Source organism: Phaethon aethereus (assembly GCF_964289735.1).
Source record: "Phaethon aethereus genome assembly, chromosome: 1".
Lineage (NCBI taxonomy): Eukaryota > Metazoa > Chordata > Aves > Phaethontiformes > Phaethontidae > Phaethon > Phaethon aethereus.
The window spans coordinates 61,573,969-61,591,222 of record NC_138575.1 but is presented as its reverse complement, the minus strand read 5'-3'; the positions used below and the strand labels follow the sequence as shown (position 1 = coordinate 61,591,222).

The 17,254-nt window shown below is 39.5% G+C and overlaps 1 protein-coding gene across 1 annotated transcript in view; it reads left to right on the top strand.

Annotated features, from left to right (window-relative positions):
* Positions 1 to 17,254, top strand: part of POLR3B (RNA polymerase III subunit B) — a gene marked incomplete at both ends in the record, with an annotated part of 81,973 nt that overhangs the window by 8,414 nt on the left and 56,305 nt on the right. The window contains 6 exons of the mRNA XM_082004850.1: positions 3,232 to 3,323; positions 4,527 to 4,644; positions 5,631 to 5,739; positions 13,937 to 14,059; positions 15,551 to 15,667; positions 16,173 to 16,307. Coding sequence (XP_081860976.1) covers positions 3,232 to 3,323; positions 4,527 to 4,644; positions 5,631 to 5,739; positions 13,937 to 14,059; positions 15,551 to 15,667; positions 16,173 to 16,307 — 694 coding nt within the window. The remainder of the gene's footprint in view (positions 1 to 3,231; positions 3,324 to 4,526; positions 4,645 to 5,630; positions 5,740 to 13,936; positions 14,060 to 15,550; positions 15,668 to 16,172; positions 16,308 to 17,254) is intronic.

Here is a 17,254-nt window from a genome sequence, read left to right as displayed (position 1 = left end):
AGTTCTTCTGTATGAGGTTAAGCTCTTTAAAACCGGTTTGACTTAGAGCTGAGGCTGAACTTTGTGGAGAAATGTTGAGGGTTTTTTACTGGTTCTGTTCTTCTAAAGGCTGTCAAATGACTTGAGGTTATTAGTATTGTGAAGAACGTCTAATTTCTTAAAGAAAAAAATAGTGTGCGTTAGGGACAAAAACAAGCTCTTAGCCATGCCAAAAAGGCAAAATACCTCACAGTTCTAGTATTTATTGAAAGCAAAATTCCATTTAAAGACAATAGAGATGTTTTCTGTAGACAAGGTTTCTTAAAGACGAACCCTGCTGGCTTTAAAGGTCAATGCTTACTGTGTGTCTGTGCATCTTACTAAAGGTGGAATACTGGCAGGAAAGAGAAGACAGATACTTAAGGAGCTACACTTGTAGTGAAATTTTAAGCTTTCATATAAAAAAAAAAAAACTTTAACTCTGTTAACAGCACATGATACACAGCAATGCATTTACAAAACCAAGCTTCTATAGTTGTAGTAACAGTTTATTGTTCAAAGTCATTTCTTAAGAGAAGAAAAGTTTTTAAAAGACCATTTAAATTTGAGTCCTCTGCCTTATTTCATGGTGTATGCTATAGGCCAAGAAAAAAGTTCAAGTAAATGTGCATTTTCACCAAAATATGTTATCAATTTGTATACAAAAGACAGTACTTTAAAGGATAAGTTATAACTAAAAGAAGCACAACAAAAACTAGTGTAGACATTTGACTACATCTCTCTCTTAAAAAAAAGAATGGGGTGAAGAAGACCTATAAAGTATGCATAATATACTCAAAAAGACTAAATCACTGCACAGCGCTAGTATGTTGCATTATAGATTAAGACCTCTTCCTGTAAATTCTTCTCTTTCTCCTATAAAATGACGTTATGACAAAAAAAGTAAATATTCTCCATTAAAAAGTAAAGTTATGTCATCCAACTGGTTTTAAGAGCATGCATGCAAGAAGTCTTTTTGCTGTTAAAAACTGTTAATATCCAGTTACTATTTCCACAGGAAATAATTTTCCTCATCTATCCCTAGTATTACGCTGGTTTCCTTTTGCCAGATGAGTATATACGATGCTCTTGTTAGACATGCGGTTCAGACTGGGACAGGAAAGCTGTATGTTTTTTCCTTTCTTATATCTGTTGTTTGGCAGAGTTGCTGATAACCTATGTGATTTAGAAACAAAAAAAAATCCCAGGGCAATATCTTTGTGTCTTTAAACAGGAAAATTTCTTTTGAGTGCTTAATAGCATTCCAAATTAGGGTACCCATTTTGTGCATCTGTACACATAGAAATTCAATAACTTTATTTTCCCTTTTTAAAAAAATTTTCTTCCCATTCTTCCTGATAACTTCAGCTATTTTAAAAATTACATTCTGTCCTCAAAAGGAAAATGATTTACTATAGTGTCTTATGTTAGCTGCAAAATATTTTATTTTTCACAAGTGAAGTAAAGGATAGATACTTGGTGACATCTATTTCACTGGAGTTTTCAGGGATGGCATTTACGTACCCCATTTTGAGTTTCCTTATAGCAACTAGTTGCTGTTTCTGATAAAAATATCCAGTGCATTAGGCTTATCGCGTGTGATACAAGATTATGATTGTCATATGAAGCTTCTGATCTCTAGGAAACACTTTCTTAGTGAAATGACTGAAGCAAGTATGTTATGTGTATAGAGCACTGTCGTGACAAGATAGCTTTTTATCCTCTTCAAAAATACAGAATTTTGAGTTCATCAGCTTTCTTTTAAGATACAAGGATATGAAAATGGCCAAGAAATTAAAATGATTTATAAAATTTGAATAAAAGAAATAAAACTTCATTAGCAAGAGCTGCCTAATCTTAATTTTTGTTGGAGTAATTTTGAATTAAATATCTCTGAGGTTGCAAATGGTTGCATAGTAGTATCCATAGTATCCATAACTCATGGATAAATTTTGTCAAAATATGTCTTAGCAAGTATGATGAAGTGAGTCAATATTTCAGCTTTATCTTAAAAACTTACCTGGAACATAGGTCTTAAAACAGATGTCCACCAGGGAGTGAAATTCTTTAAGTTGGATCAGCAGTCCACTTTTTTGTAGAAGAGATGCAAAAAGATGCAAAATGCATCTTTTTCATTGGAAGTAAAATATGCTATCTTTCAGAAGTTTTAATGAAAAATCTGAGAGTGGAAAGGTATGTTAGGAAGCTGACTATAAAAATATTCTTTAATAAATGCAAAGTCACTGCTAGTTAGTTGTTGAATAAGCCAAATTCCTCGTAAGACTGCAATGTAAGCACACCAAATCAAAGAAACTTTGAACATTCCTTGACTTCATCACAGGATCATAGAATAATTCAGGTTGGAAGAGGAGGTCCTGAGGGGGACCTCAGGAGGTCTCTAGTCCAACCTCTTCCTCAAAATGGGGTCAGCTCTGTGATTGGGATGGGTTGCTCAGTGCTTTATCCTGTCAGGTCTTTAAGACCTCCATGGGTGGAGACTGCCCAATCTCTCTGTACAGCTTGTTCCACTGCTTTACTATCCTCATGGTGAAGAAGTTTTGCCTCATATCCCATCTGTGCATGTTTAGTTTCTCTTTTTTTCTTCCTCTCTAAGCACAGAATTTGTTTTTAATTTCTTGGACTACTTTTCCACCACTTTGTGTTGCTTCACAAAATGCTCGCTGCAGACTTCTGTGCTAAGAGACCAGGGAAATCAGAGCTATTACTGGGAAAACTTCATGCCTAGGTTATATTTTGGAGGCACGATCTGTCTGCAGCCAGAAGGTGTGATGGCAATGTGGGAAATCCAATGTGATCTAGCATGTTCTAATTAAAAATGGTAAGATCTGCAAGGGCATGTTCTTCAGTGCAGGCTGAACTGTTTTTGGAGACCAGGAGTATTTGCAGTAGTAATCATTGGCCTTGGTGACTATGCTTGCCATGGGTGCCAGTAGTAGTAGCTGCATAAAAATTAAATAGGAAGCCTGCAGATTCTGCCAGTAGATGTGTAATTTCAAGACTCCCTTTTCAAGCTACATGTTCAGTGAAATAAGGTGGGATTAAAGGAAAAACCTGTTGTTTATAGCTTGCATGTGTTCCAATTACCTTAAACATGTTCTCTCCAGTTTGCTTAGCATGTTTTTTGTTCTGAATTTGACTATTCATATTTTTCTATCTGAATCTAAAGTAAAAGTTTAACTGGTTTTCTTGCAGAATGCCTATAATGCTGCGTAGCTCCAATTGTGTTCTTACTGGGAAAACTCCAGCAGAATTTGCCAAACTTAATGAATGTCCTTTAGATCCAGGTACGTTTGCACTCACATTCTTTTTTCCCATCTGCACTTTTAGTTTTAAACCTTTTTCAGCAAATAAATACGCTATTGTTATGTTTCCTGTCACTGTGAAGTCATGGGAACATCTCAGGCATATGCCTGTAACCAACAGAAATTCGCAGGCTTTTGGAAATAATAAGAAATGGTTGACAGCATGGAATGTTTGTATTTGCAGACAGGGTTTTCAACCACAAAAATGATATGCCAAAATTTTGAAAAAATTGAGAAGTGTATATAGTATTGTACAGTGATGTGTTATATGGGAATGGAGATGGAGTTGGTTCATGGAAATGAAGTGGATCAAGAGAGAGTGGAGTATAATGTGTCCTCCATAGCAGGAACTCTCATTTGCTGTGTTCTGTAAAACAAGAATAAAGTGTTATATGATAAAATTTGAAGTGTAGGGAAGAGGTGAAGGGTTATAACAAGCAACTTCCTTGCTTTTTATCTGCTACTTTGAAGTATGCACTGGACATACACTGTGCTTTGTTGTGATGGCAAGATACAGTGACATCATGTGCTGTGCTGGAGGACCGTTAATAGATAGCTACAATTTGGGAGAGGAATCTAACATGGATCATGTACAGATTCCTTATATTTTTCTTAGATACAGCAACAGCATTAACATACATTTTTAAAAGTAATACAAAGTAAATTTCTTCCTGGAATGCTGGAGAGAGCAAGTCGGTAGTTACAGAAGACTTACTCTGTTTATTTGATACCAAACATCTGAAATGGCCAGTTTGTTTTTGATGTTTGTATGATATACTCTTCTGGCAGGCAATATTTTTACCTAATTTGTAGATCTAACAATTCTGTAGCATCTTTTAGTAAGTATGATTACCTTACAGGTTTAGGGATTTTTTTACAGCTTTACAGTTTTTGCTCTGCCTGTGAGTTCTTTCTGTTCAAGTACTTCCCAAATAAAATCTTAGATACCAAATACTATATGTGAGCCTAGCAAAAGTTCTATTTAGTCTAGTGGAACGGTTTCCTAGTTATCATAGGTTCCACACAGAGTTTGTTCTTTACTCTTTTGAGGGAGTTTACACTCCTCCTTTGTCCTTTGTGTACTTACTGTTTATTTTCTAGTAATTTTTATTCAAAGGCATATTGAACGAGGCAAGTAAGGTGCAAGGGTACTGACATGCAAAATCTTTCTTTTCTATTGAATAGGTGGTTATTTCATTGTTAAAGGTGTAGAGAAAGTCATTCTTATTCAAGAGCAGTTATCCAAAAACAGAATCATTGTGGAAGCTGATAGAAAAGGCACAGTTGGCGCTTCTGTTACCAGGTATGATAAATGCCTGTAATTACATACAGGAGATAAAACCAAAGCTTTAAAAGTTCATTGTTGTAGTTGAAATAGTTGTGTAGTTTTCTTTCTAGTATAGTTTAACAGGAAAAAGCTGTAGACATTCAGTGCCTCTCTTGCTACTGTCATTTTGTCCCAAAATCAGTTAGTACAGTATTCCCACAAAAATCAGTGGGAGTTGCTCAAATGCTAGTCTGGGATGAATCCTGAAGGAAAAGCAAGTTCTAATTTTTAACATAACAAAGTGCACTTCCTAACTAATGGTGTTTGGTCTCATTTTGCAGCCAGTAACATGAAGTTACTGCAGTGGAAATCGGATGTAACCTTTTGTCTGACTCTCTAAATCAAATGGGTGTAAAAGCTTTTAAAGGCAATTGAGAAGGAAACAAATATTGTTATACTACACAAATTATTGAAAATCACAAGGTAGTCTAAATTTGGCCTTTCCCTCCCAACTGAGTTTTATTTATATTTTGTTTGCCTTTTGGTTTTGTTTTTAAGCTGTGTGCTGGTATAATACAGTGCTTGTCACTGTTCAGTGTGAGGGCTGTTTTTTCTTCGCCAGAGGTCTCACATCTCCTTTCTGTTCCACAGTAAGCCTAGATGAGGTTAAACATACAACAGAAAGTACTGTTATCTCGTTACTGTTGTTGCCACAATACCTGTGCACAGTTTGACCTTGCTGGTTACATCCAAGTTGATTATAAAAGCATGCAAATATGATTTTGAAAAATACAGGCTTCTATGTAAGTTGGATATAGACCTTCAGCCTCACAGGTGATAATACTCCTATTACCTTGGAGTTACAGGGTGATGTCTGGCTGTTTTAATGTAATTTTTAAAAGAGGAGAAGGTGGGATTAATTCAGCTGAAAGATGGCTCAAGCTTGATAAGTTTTATATGGAAGATTCTAGGACTGTCAGTGCAAACTTTCTGTTGGACAGAATATATTTTTTTAATTTCAGTTCCACTCATGAGAAGAAGAGCAGAACGAATATGATTGTGAAACAAGGAAGATTTTACCTGAGGCATAACACTCTCTCAGAAGATATTCCCATTGCTATCATATTTAAGGTAATACAACTGCTGGTTTGGGGAAGAAAAATTTGTGGACTGCTGAGAAGCTCAACACCCATCATTTCTGGTCCGGGGATGTGACATAGCCATGTACTTGTTATACATGACTTCCAGTCATAACCAGAAACAAAACCAATAGCTTTTAGGGGAGTCTTGCAATTCTTAGACCTAGTCTAAGCCCCTCAGCAGGGCTGCTCTCAATCCCTTAGTCCCTCAGCCTGTATTGATACTGGGGGTTGCCCTGAACCAGGTGCAGGACCCTGCACTTAGCCTTGTTGAACCTCATGAGGTTCACATGGGCCCATTCCTCGAGCTTGTCTGGGTTCCTCTGGATGGCATCCTGTCCCTCAGGCACATCAACTTGCACCACTCAGCTTGGTGTCATTTGCAAACTTGTTGAGGGTGCACTTGATCCCACTGTCTATGTCACTGATGAATATATTAAAGAGTACTGGTCCCAGTACAGACCCCTGAGGGACACCACTCGTCACCGATCTCCAGCTGGACATTGAGCCATTGACCACTACCCTCTGGATGAGACCATCCGACCAATTCCTCATCCACCAAACAGTCCACCCATCAAATCCATCGCTCTCCAATGCAGAGAGAAGGATGTTGTGGGGGACTGTGTTAAAGACCTTACAGAAGTCCAGATAGATGACATCAGTAGCTCTTTCCTTGTCCACTGATGTAGTCACACCATCATAGAAGGCCACAAGCTGATCAGGCAGGGCTTGCCCTTGGTGAGGCCATGCTGGCTGTCTCAAATCACCTCCCTGCCCTCCATGTGCCTTAGCATAGCTTCTAGGAGGATCTGCTCCATGATCTTCCCAGGCACAGAGGTGAGGCTGACAGGTCAGTAGTTCCCAGGGTCCTCCTTTCTACCCTTTTAAAAAATGGGTGCAATGCTTCCCTTTTTCCAGTCTCCAAGGACTTTACCTGACTGCCAGGACTTTTCAAATATCATGGAGAGTGGCTTGGCAACTACATCAGCCAATTCCCTCAGGACTCTGGGGTGCATCTCGTCAGGTCCCATAGACTTGGGCATGTTCAAGTTCCTCAGGTGGTCTCAAACCTGATCTTCTCTTATGGTGGGAGGGACTTTGCTCCTCCAGTCCCCATCTTGCAGTCCATCCACTTGAGAGGTGTGGGAAGAGAGTCTGCCCCTGAAGACTGAGGCAAAGGAGTCATGGAGTACCTCAGCCCTCTTCTTGTCCGTTGTTACCAATTTGCAAGTCTTGCTCGTCAAGGGGGGTATGCTTTCTTTGACCTTCCTTTTCTGGCTGATGTACCTGTAGAGGCCCTTCTTATTACTCTTTGCATCCCTTGCCAAGTTCAGCTCTCACTGCGCCTTGGGTTTCCTGACCCCATCCCTACACAGCCAGACAGCATCCCTGTACTCTTCCTGGGCTGCCTGTCCCTGCTTCCACTGTCTGTGCATTTCCTTCTTGCCTTTCAGATTGACCAGCAGGTCTCCACTCAGCCATGCTGGTCTCTTGCCTTCCTTTCCTGATTTCTTACACCTGGGGATTGAAAGCTCTTGTGCTCTGTGGAAAGGATCTTTAAAGATCTGCCAGCTCTGTTCTGCTCCCTTGTCCCTGAGGGCAGTTTCCCAGGGGATCCTGTTGACTAATTCCTTGAAGAGCTGGAATTTTGCTTTCCTAAAACTCAGGGCCCTAGATTTAGTCTTCACCTGCCCCATATCCCTCAAGACTGCGAAATCCACTAGATCCCAGGCCTCTGACTGGATCTAGCAACCAACAGAAGTGAATCCTGTAGCCTTCACGGTAGCGGTGTACGATTTGGGGAGGGGATAATGACTCGAGCAAATGAATTGCCAGGAGAGGGCAGCACTTGCTCACAGCATCCAGTTTCTGCTAGCAGTGCTGATTTGTTGGTGTTGGCAACCACAGACTTTACTGTATTATCACCGCAGCTCTTTGGTTGATTGAGAGTTGTAGGAATTTGTTTTCTTGTGGGAAGTGCTTTGGGTTTGGTACTAGAAAATAGTTTAATAATTGGATTTAGACTTGAGAAACAAACGTCTGTTATCTCTGATTAAGCTGATCTCTTCAAGTAGTTGGAGGAGATCATGAAATTATTTGTGGACAGAAATGCACATAAAAATGTCAGGATTAAGTTCACAACTTTTCTGTTGCAGGAAAGTGTTAATGTGGCTCTTAATCCATTTGCTTGAGTACTAAACAGCTGGATTCCACCTTCACTTACAGACTTTTATTACATTTTGTCACCCCCTGCTGGTATAGATAAATACCTGGTCACAGAAGAGTAACTGCTCTGGGTTATTAAGTCTGAGGAGGTGGTTGTTGGGGTTTTTTTTAAGCACCATTGTACTGACTATTTGATCACCTTCTGACAATGCTTGCTGTAATTATCCCCCTGCCTATATGTATCTTTTATATTCTAGGTAGTGTTGCATAATTTTTCATTTATTTATTGAATAAGGGGCTACAGTTGTTAGAACCTCTTGACAGTAGTGCTTTTCAAAGATTTATATTGATTTAATTCAGTAACAAATTAGCTGCACTCATTTTAACTACTCTGAATGTTCCATTCTTGACTGGAACAACTGTACTCATGAGTGGTCATTTTCCTTACCTTTCCTTTAATGACATGTGAACTTCAGGGATCTTCTGTCCATTTTTTATTAGTTTCTATCTGGAAACTAAAAACCCCAGATAGTTTTTTCAGTGGATTCTTAGGCAGGCACCAGCCTCTGATCTTTCTTTCTTGGGCATTGCTGTAATGCAGCATTACTTTATTGTATTTAACTACTAGAAGCAAAGTTTAAAATGCTATAGCCCTAAAACTGGAAAATCCCTAACTCAGAGGTCCCCGTGTAGCCTCAGCTCTCTCACATGGCAGTATTATACGTCAGAGATTTGTTGGAAAAGCTGGGAGAATAATTCCTTTCTGCAGTGACTCAAGTCTTGGGTATGGAGCGTGGGGTGTTCCTTGTTACTATAAGTGTTCTGTTTCTTGTGATGTAGAGATACACATCTGCAAGGGGCAAAGGTAAGTTGTACAATCTAAGGTCCGAAGTTTTGGTTGCCTTTGCATCCTTAACTTCTACTGTAGCAACTGCTTGCATAATTTCCAATTAAAAAATAAACTGAGAAGGGAATGACAAAAATCTATTGCTCTGCATTTCCTTCCAGTCCAGCATTCAGGCAGCAACAAAGTTCCAGAGACCTCTATGTTTTGACTAAGAAAATGACTAGTAATTGGTAGAGGGCTGCTGTCCAGTGCATGGGCCAGCTAGAGGGGACAGTTATGTCAGGGACTATCTGAGAGTCAGTGGTTGGGCAATTTTAGGTTGTCTTTCTAGTCCCAATAGTGTTAAATGGCCCAGTGTTCCTGCAGATGACTTAAGGTGTGGATGGGGTGCAGAAAATCATTGTAACTGTAGAAAAGAAAGCAGGTATTGGAGATCTATGATCTAATGTGGATTTAAAGCTATTGCAACTGTAAAGTGGAGGTGTACTAATATCCCTTAGACATCTTCATCAAGAGCAAGGGTTGTGAAGTAGGGAGCATTACAAACACCATCTGCTGACAGAGCTGAGGCTTAAAATTCATAAACAGCTCCCTTTAACTAGAATCTAAGAGCACTTCTGTGTTTCAGGCATGAGCCATGGACAGAGCTGCATGCTAGGGCAAGACCTGAACATACAGTGTTCCCCATCCTTTCTTTTCATTCATGGTGAGGAAGGAAACCCAGGTGCATAGGCTGTGGAGAGGTGTGGAAATAGTGTGCTTCTAAAGGTCCCTTGATCTGGATAGGGTGGAGGGACTGGACTGTGTAGGGTCACCCTAAAGGGGGCATCTGCCTTGCAGTTCATCCTTATCCCTAGTCTCTTCTGAACTGCAAGCCTGAATGGCTTTGTTCTGCTGCTTTGCTTTTCTGCCATCCAGACCTGTAAGGATCTTTGTGATTGGCATATTTGGAGATTTAACAGCTAGTTGTGCCGAACATATGTAAGTTGTGGTATTGTGAAGTTTAGCACATTGACCACAGCTAACTGAAATTTGATAGGCTACAAAAGGCATGTTCCTGGCACTACTCTAGGACAGACTTGAGTTGTCTGCTCTTCAGATGTGGGGGAATTAGTGCTTTGTTGCTGTGCTAGCTTTAAAAACTTTTCCCCTAACCTTTCTTCTTGGAAGTGAGAGGGGCATTTGTGCAGGCCCTATATATGTAAATGCAGTTTGGGGGTTGAAGTAGTGATATAAATGGGACAGTTTTGCCCCCAACATGTGTATGGTTTTTAAAAGTTTTTAAAGGGCTCTTAACTGCCTTGTAAATGGAAATAGACACAATGAATTTGCTTTCTACTTACTGTATAACACTGCTTCATTAGTTAATATGCACATGCAACCAGAATGGTATTTAGGTTGTTCTGAGTTGACTTGCAACTCCAGGAGACCTTAGTTTTAGCTGTATGTCAGTGATCATAGGGCTGTGTGAACCGTGCATAGGGTGTTTTTTAAATATGTCAGGCTATGAGCTGTGCACACTTTATGGTGGGGAGCCTCAGACAGTTTTAGGTAGCAATGAGCATTAGAAGAGGTACGAAATATTTGCATAGTACTCAAGAGTGTTCCTGTCTTGAAAAACATAAGGATTACAGGTGAGATGGTGCTGCTGCTTTTGCAGGGAGCTCCCTACATTGCAGAGAGTTAAAGCTATTCTAAGGCAAGGGCTATTTTACTTTGTGTGCGTGATATTGATTCAGTAGACTTGTGAGTCCTGGCAGCTGAAGTAAATGAAGGTTGCATGCTGCATCAAAACTGGTTGGGCAAGGAAGAGAATTATAAGTAACCGGGGGCGACTTAAAAAGTTGAATTTTACGGCTTGAATTGCTAGGTGAAGTATCTTTAGTTTATGTGGGAGATATAAGGGGCTGCTCTAAGAACTGCGGCAAAAGATTTGAACAGCAGGTCAAGTGGTTTTTTTTTACAAACCTGTGTTAGTCTTGAAGCTGTTAAGATGCAACTCTAGAGGAACAGCTGAATGGTGGTCTTACTGGCTCTGCAGAATTACAGGTTCCCATGGCTGCAGTTTCATAGCTCGTATCCTTCGAATTATGAAAGCTCCAGACCAATTCTGTCTGTGTTGTCAACCTTGAACTTCCCTGACATCTTTTTAATCCAGTCATCTGCCTGTCTCCATTCTGTAATTTAGCCTGATGGACTGCAGAACTACATTCTAGGGAAGTACCATGGAAACGCCTAGACATCATCATTAAGACACGAGCTGGGGGAGGAAGAGCTGGACTCGCGCTCTCTCATGCACACTCTCTCATATGTATGTGTGTGTGTGTGTACACACACACTTGTACACACACATGTTTTGGGCAGCAGGAATCTCCCCAGTCCTAGGAAGTGGTTGACCCCGGTTGGTCCACTTTCTGCCACTTGAACTCAGGATGATCTGAATGTTTGATTTGACTTGTCTGTCTTATGTCCATTGACAACAAGCCTTCCGACTATGTTCTTCAACAGCCTGATACTGTCTCCTTCCTCATCCTTTCACTGCTGCTGCTAAGTTCTCCCTTTGCAATGTCACCTTCCTCTCCACCCTCCTGTAAAATTATCCCTTTCTGACATTGACTTCCAATCAAAAATAAACAAGACATCTTGTCTCCTGCTTTGCTTTTATGTTAATTCCTTTTCCCTTGGCTTTATCCTGGGTTTATGAGCACTTTAAGCATAGGACCCACTCCTACTTTGCATGTCCTCAGTGTTTCTGTAACACAAGCAACAACCCAGGAATATTTTGTTACTATTCTAGTGATGTTACAGGCTAATTCTGGAGTACTTCTTTTGTTTTCGTTTGTTTTTTTGTAGAAGTACATCATCAGGGCCAAATTTACTAAAAAAGAAAGTGTTAAGATTACAAATCTGTCTGATACCAGCATGGGTCTGTTGCTTGCCCTGTTAGTGTTGCATGTAGGTGGACTTGTGTGTGCAGCTCTGCCCATGATTGTTGAGAGTACAGAGGAGAATAAACGGGTTTACTTTTAGGCTATTGTATCAGCACATCTTTTTCAGTCATTTGCCTAAGATTTCAGTCATTACTTATAAATTATTTTTCCTCAGTTTGCACTTACCTAACAATACAACATATATTGTTTGGTGGCAGATCCCAGCCTTTCCCACACACAAATTGAGAATTCTCAAGTGAGTTTGCTCCTACAGACTTCAGCTAGAAAATCTACACGATTATAATATGTCCTATTCTCATCTTGTCAGACTTTTGATCAGCGAATTCATCAAGTGAGAAGAAATCATCAACCCTCTTTAATTTACTGTGTCTTTCTGGTTTTTAATGGATAAAAGAGCATAGTAACTGCAGGTTGACTTTTTTTTCCCCCACTTGTTCACTTTCCACATGACTCTTACGATCTGGTTGCCATCCTAAAATTAACCTGGTGGACAGAAATAGGGTGTGATCTTATCAGCTTGCATTTGATGTGTTTTAGATAAACGTGTTCCTGGTATGCGTGCCTAGAGTGGCACAAAGATTCCCTTAATAAAATTTTGTTTTTCTGTAGGCTAAGTGCAATAGTTGTATGAGTCTAGTTGTGGTTCCTAAACTGGTTGGCTGGTCAGCTATTAAGTCCTAGACACAAGGAAAATGACTGTTGTGAAGCTTTCATGCTTTTGTAGACTTACGAGTCTGGCTTTCGGGTCACGAGGAGTTTTGGCTTTTGTTAACTGCTCCACTGAGGTTTTTTAACTACTGTGTGACCTTATTTAAAAGGGTGAGGGAGCATAATAATGTTTGAAAAACAGGGATCTGAACTACAGTAATATCACATGCGTAAATTCTGGTTCTGAAAAGAGCCTTGAGATCAGAGGGATGACTACTTAGTGGGAACGAACTATTCAGTCTTATCTGGTGAACTAACTGCATCTTGATTTGTCACTCAAGTCTGTCTGAGGTGGTGGAATTGATCTATGCTCTGCACTAAAATGGGAATATTCTCACACTGTTATGCATGTGTGCTACTTTTGCAGTGCTTTTAATTTCTGATAAACCACAAGGTGAAGAGGCAGAGTTTAAAGTTAAAGGAATTTCAGTCAACCACTTCTTTGTTGAAAAAGAAAGACGAAATAAAAGAAAAAAGAAAAAGCTGGGTACTTCACAATTAGAGCAACAGCTTTGCAAAGGGATAGCATTAGCCAGGTGTTAAGCAAAGTGACACGCAATGAAGGCAATAAGAAGGGAAGGTATTTGTGCATTTTTGAGGAAAATGTAACTTTTTGGGACACTGCCAGTTTTTAATGAGAACCAGAATACTAGGGTCTACATAGGCCATTATTTACTATGGTCTTTGTGGCAGGCAGTTTGAAGAATAATATGAATGAAAAGGTAACTTCCTCACAAAGTTCTGAGAAACATATTATAACTCAGCCAGAAGAGGTTTAGTGAGATTATTTTGTTTCTTGATATGGCAGTGCTCCAGGCAAATGTGTGAAGGGGGGAGCTTTAGCACCATCTGGAATCCACAAAGGCCTTCACTGCTGGCTGCCACCTTGAAACACTTACTGATAGACTTTTCTAAACCTCTTAAATGCTTTCTTAGTTTATTAAACTTTTTCTGCAGTATAAAGTCTAACAAGGTATCCAAGGATCAGTGAAATAATAGAATGGTTTTCAAGTGGAATTGTGTAGTGAAGTCATCTTCTAAATGCAGAGATCTGCAAAGGAGGTAAATTGTAAACATTTCTCAAATAGGATGTGCTGCATCACAGTCACATGAGTTTGTGAAATTGCTTGTGGTAAGAGACCGTGTGTAATCTTTTAAGAAATTTAACCTTTCTTTATTTATTGTAGATTCTGACTTGGTTTTCATTGTTATACACATAGGGTTGTTACTACCTGGTATTTATTTTTTCTTAAGAAAAAGCATAAAATTTAACTCTGTCAGTGAAGAAAAAGACATCCTCCAAAGAGTGTGTGTGTTTCTGCTGCTTATCAAGATTTCCATTTAGTGTTCTTCCATAGCTAGAATATGTGCTGCCAGTGCCAGATGGCACAGTTTCTTAGAGAAGAACTAGCTCTTGCTTACTAGTAATGCAGACAAACAATACCAAATTAGCATAAGCAAATGTCAGTGAGTTAACATAAAGCCTGTGCTATTTCTGTCTTTTCTTCTTTTCCTAGGCCATGGGTGTTGAGAGTGACCAAGAGATTGTACAGATGATTGGCACAGAGGAACATGTGATGGCTGCATTTGCTCCTAGTCTGGAAGAATGCCAAAAAGCTCAGATTTTTACACAGATGCAGGTGTGTCTTTTCACATGGCCAGACGCCATAAAAATCTAAAGATGGTGGATATTGACCACTTTGCTGTGTCAGCAATTGACATACGCTTTGTGTTTTGAGGTTTGTTTTTTGGGGTTATTTTAAGCTGAGGGCTTTTAAAGGGGCAGGACTTGTCAAAAGTGAGGCTTTGCTCTCATTGCCTAACTGAAAAAAACCCCAAAGTCAAGAAATGCTTTGTTTGCAGAAGGCCAGGGTTATGTTTTAATGTATGTGAAAAGTAGTGGTGTTTGTAAGATTAAGGGTTTTTGTTGAGGACAGTTCCCGTTTTTTAAAAAGGAATTGCATGCCGCATTTTGCAGCAGCCCCATTGGTGTGGACATGACCATTTCATCCTGAGTAGATGTTCTCCTACAGTTCTAATCTCTTGTATAAAGCCCACAGTAATAGCCACCTTCTGTCCTGCTAAAGACTTGCCATAGTTCTCTTCAGCTCATGTGTACTTTTTTAATTAGTCAGAACACAGGCCATTTTGCTGGCAGTATTTCCATCATGTACATACTAATCTAGAAGAAGGTTTTGAAGGTTAGTCTTATTTCTGCTATTTCATTGTAAACTTTATCAAATCTTTCCTTGGATAGTGTTGAGTGCTGTAAAGTGAACGTCTTTCTGGTTTGCATCTTCTGGGTTAGAGGTAGCGTGAAGGCCTTCCTAATTCAGAGTCAGAACAGTGAAATGCAAAGTGTCTAGGAAAGTAGACAAACAGAAACACAGAAGTTACTCTGTGCAAGAAACGTCAAATGAAATTAAAAGAAAGTGAGCTCTTTGGGGAAGAAGGTCACAGATGGAAAGGATAGTCTGTCATTTAGTGGGGAGAGTAATTCTTTGCCATAGGGGGCATGGCTTCATTTCCAGGCAGGAACTTCCTGTGTGGACCTGGATGTTTTCTTTGACTCATCTGACCCTGAATTCTGCATATTGATTCTATTTCTTGGACAGCTGATAAAAGAGTAAGAATCCATTAATCATTGCAAGATACTCTTGGAGACAGATGTGGCTGCCACACAGCAGCATTTGTGCCTATTAAACAGTCAGTGCTACCTCACAGTTTAATATCTGAATGAAACTTAGCAAGTACACAAAAGAACTGGGGGTAAAAAGTCAAATTAAATAAACTAGATATCTTTGGAATTTATATAATCCTTTTTCCGAACTCTCTGCAATCCCCTTTCTTTAATATTGTAGTAATCATGCTCTTTCACCACCTCCCATTCCAAATGTTATCAACATATGATAAACAACATGTTGTATATTTAATTATAATCAATTGTGTCAATTTTCAAGAAAATTTTTGTATTAGCATCACTTACATGTCTGGTATTTTGCACTTTGCTTGGAGTTTGTATCATCTGTGGCTAGTGGCATTGCAGTGACTGAGGAATACACATAGATCTCCGTGTGCGTGTATGGGTTACAGTGTTGATATTAACTCAAGTTAATTCCCCCCCTTGACAGGCTTTGAAGTACATTGGAAACAAAGTGCGAAGGCAAAGGATGTGGGGAGGCCCAAAGAAAACAAAGATGGAAGAAGCACGAGAGCTGCTAGCGTCAACTATTCTGACCCACGTTCTTGTATGCAATGTTTTTTAAACTGGAGTAAATTTGTGTGGTTATTTATGGTGTGAGCTTTGTTGGCAGGGAAAAATGTCTTTGATTGCTTTGCAGCTGAGATAAAGTAAATAATTCTCAAAATAAAGGGGAAGATTTGGATTGAGTCAAAAGTAATCTGTATGTTTATGAAATGCTGTACCATTGAACTACTTATCATACTACACATTTTTTTCTTCATAGCCAGGCAGTATCAGCTGTTAGTTCAGGACCTTATTCTCAAGACCTATACCTTTATTCTGTTTTGTTTTCATTTACTATCTGTTTCAACACCACTAATGTATATTGCTTTTAGCATTTTTTAAGAAGGTGAAGTACACAAATCCCCCTGTAACTCCTCAGTCAGCCCAGATGACCCATTGATTTAAAATGATGTGTTTGTCTAAATGAGAACTAAGGAAGTACTCCTGAAACATCAGTATGTTTTTCTTCTTCCTTTTTTTTTTTTTGTTTTTTTGTTTATTTACAGGTGAAGGAATTCAATTTTCGTGCCAAGTGCATATACACAGCAGTGATGGTGCGCAGAGTGATTTTGGCTCAAGGAGAAAATAAAGTAGATGACAGAGACTACTATGGAAATAAACGTTTGGAGTTGGCAGGGCAGGTGAGTTTTCACTTCAGAGCGGAGTGCTCTTTTGGGATTTTGTTACTATCCGCTTTTAAAAGATGCAGAATAAGGAGCATCCCTGTCTTCTTGACTGAAGTGGTTTTTGTCTCATTTTATTTTTGTTGGCTTTTCTTGTTGACTCATAGATGTGCTTCCCTGATTGAGACTAATAAATTATATCCTCACTTCTGTATTGCCTCTTTATACCAGATAAAAGGACAGAGCAGTGGAAATACATTATCAGTTCTAGTTCCATTATAATACTGTTAGTGCCAAGAAGGCAGCAGTAAGATCCATCTTCCAGTGCCCCCCTCTAAGCAACTTGGCTGAGAGTATTAACTGGGACCAAGTAAGTGCCTGCATGTCAGGTCCAGGTTGTCCCACTATGGAGAACCCAGCTTGTGTAGCAGCTCACAGAGCAGCCGCTCAAGCCTCCTGTAACTTGGAGAAGCCTGTGAGATTGCTTATTTGTTGTCAACTGCCTTTCTAGCCTCTAGGGTAGCATGAATTAATGAAGTAAGTGGTTTGAGTTAACTTGAGCACCTAATGAAAGTGGATTGCGTGGACTTCTCTGCTTGCAGAATTTTGGAACTGGCGGTAGAAGCAATAACAATGGACTGTGAAGGAGGGAGTGGTTTCAGGTGTCTGACTGGCACTGTTCTTTTGCGGAGAAGGTGGCAGTTCACAGCTGTTGGCCAAACTACGTTCTCCTAAGGCAGTGAAGGAACTGCTTAGTTACCATGGCATGTTTTTTTTCCTTGCCATGTGTGGTTATTTAATTAACCAATTTAGATTAGGACTGGACTTCTTTGCAGTGCTGTGTATTAACTTAAGTTGGAGTTGTGGCAGTCAGTATCATCTCTGGTTTTTCATCATGCATCAGAAATTCAGACAAGTATACATAATGCACCAGGTTGGAGAAAATATGCATCTCTGCCCCCCAC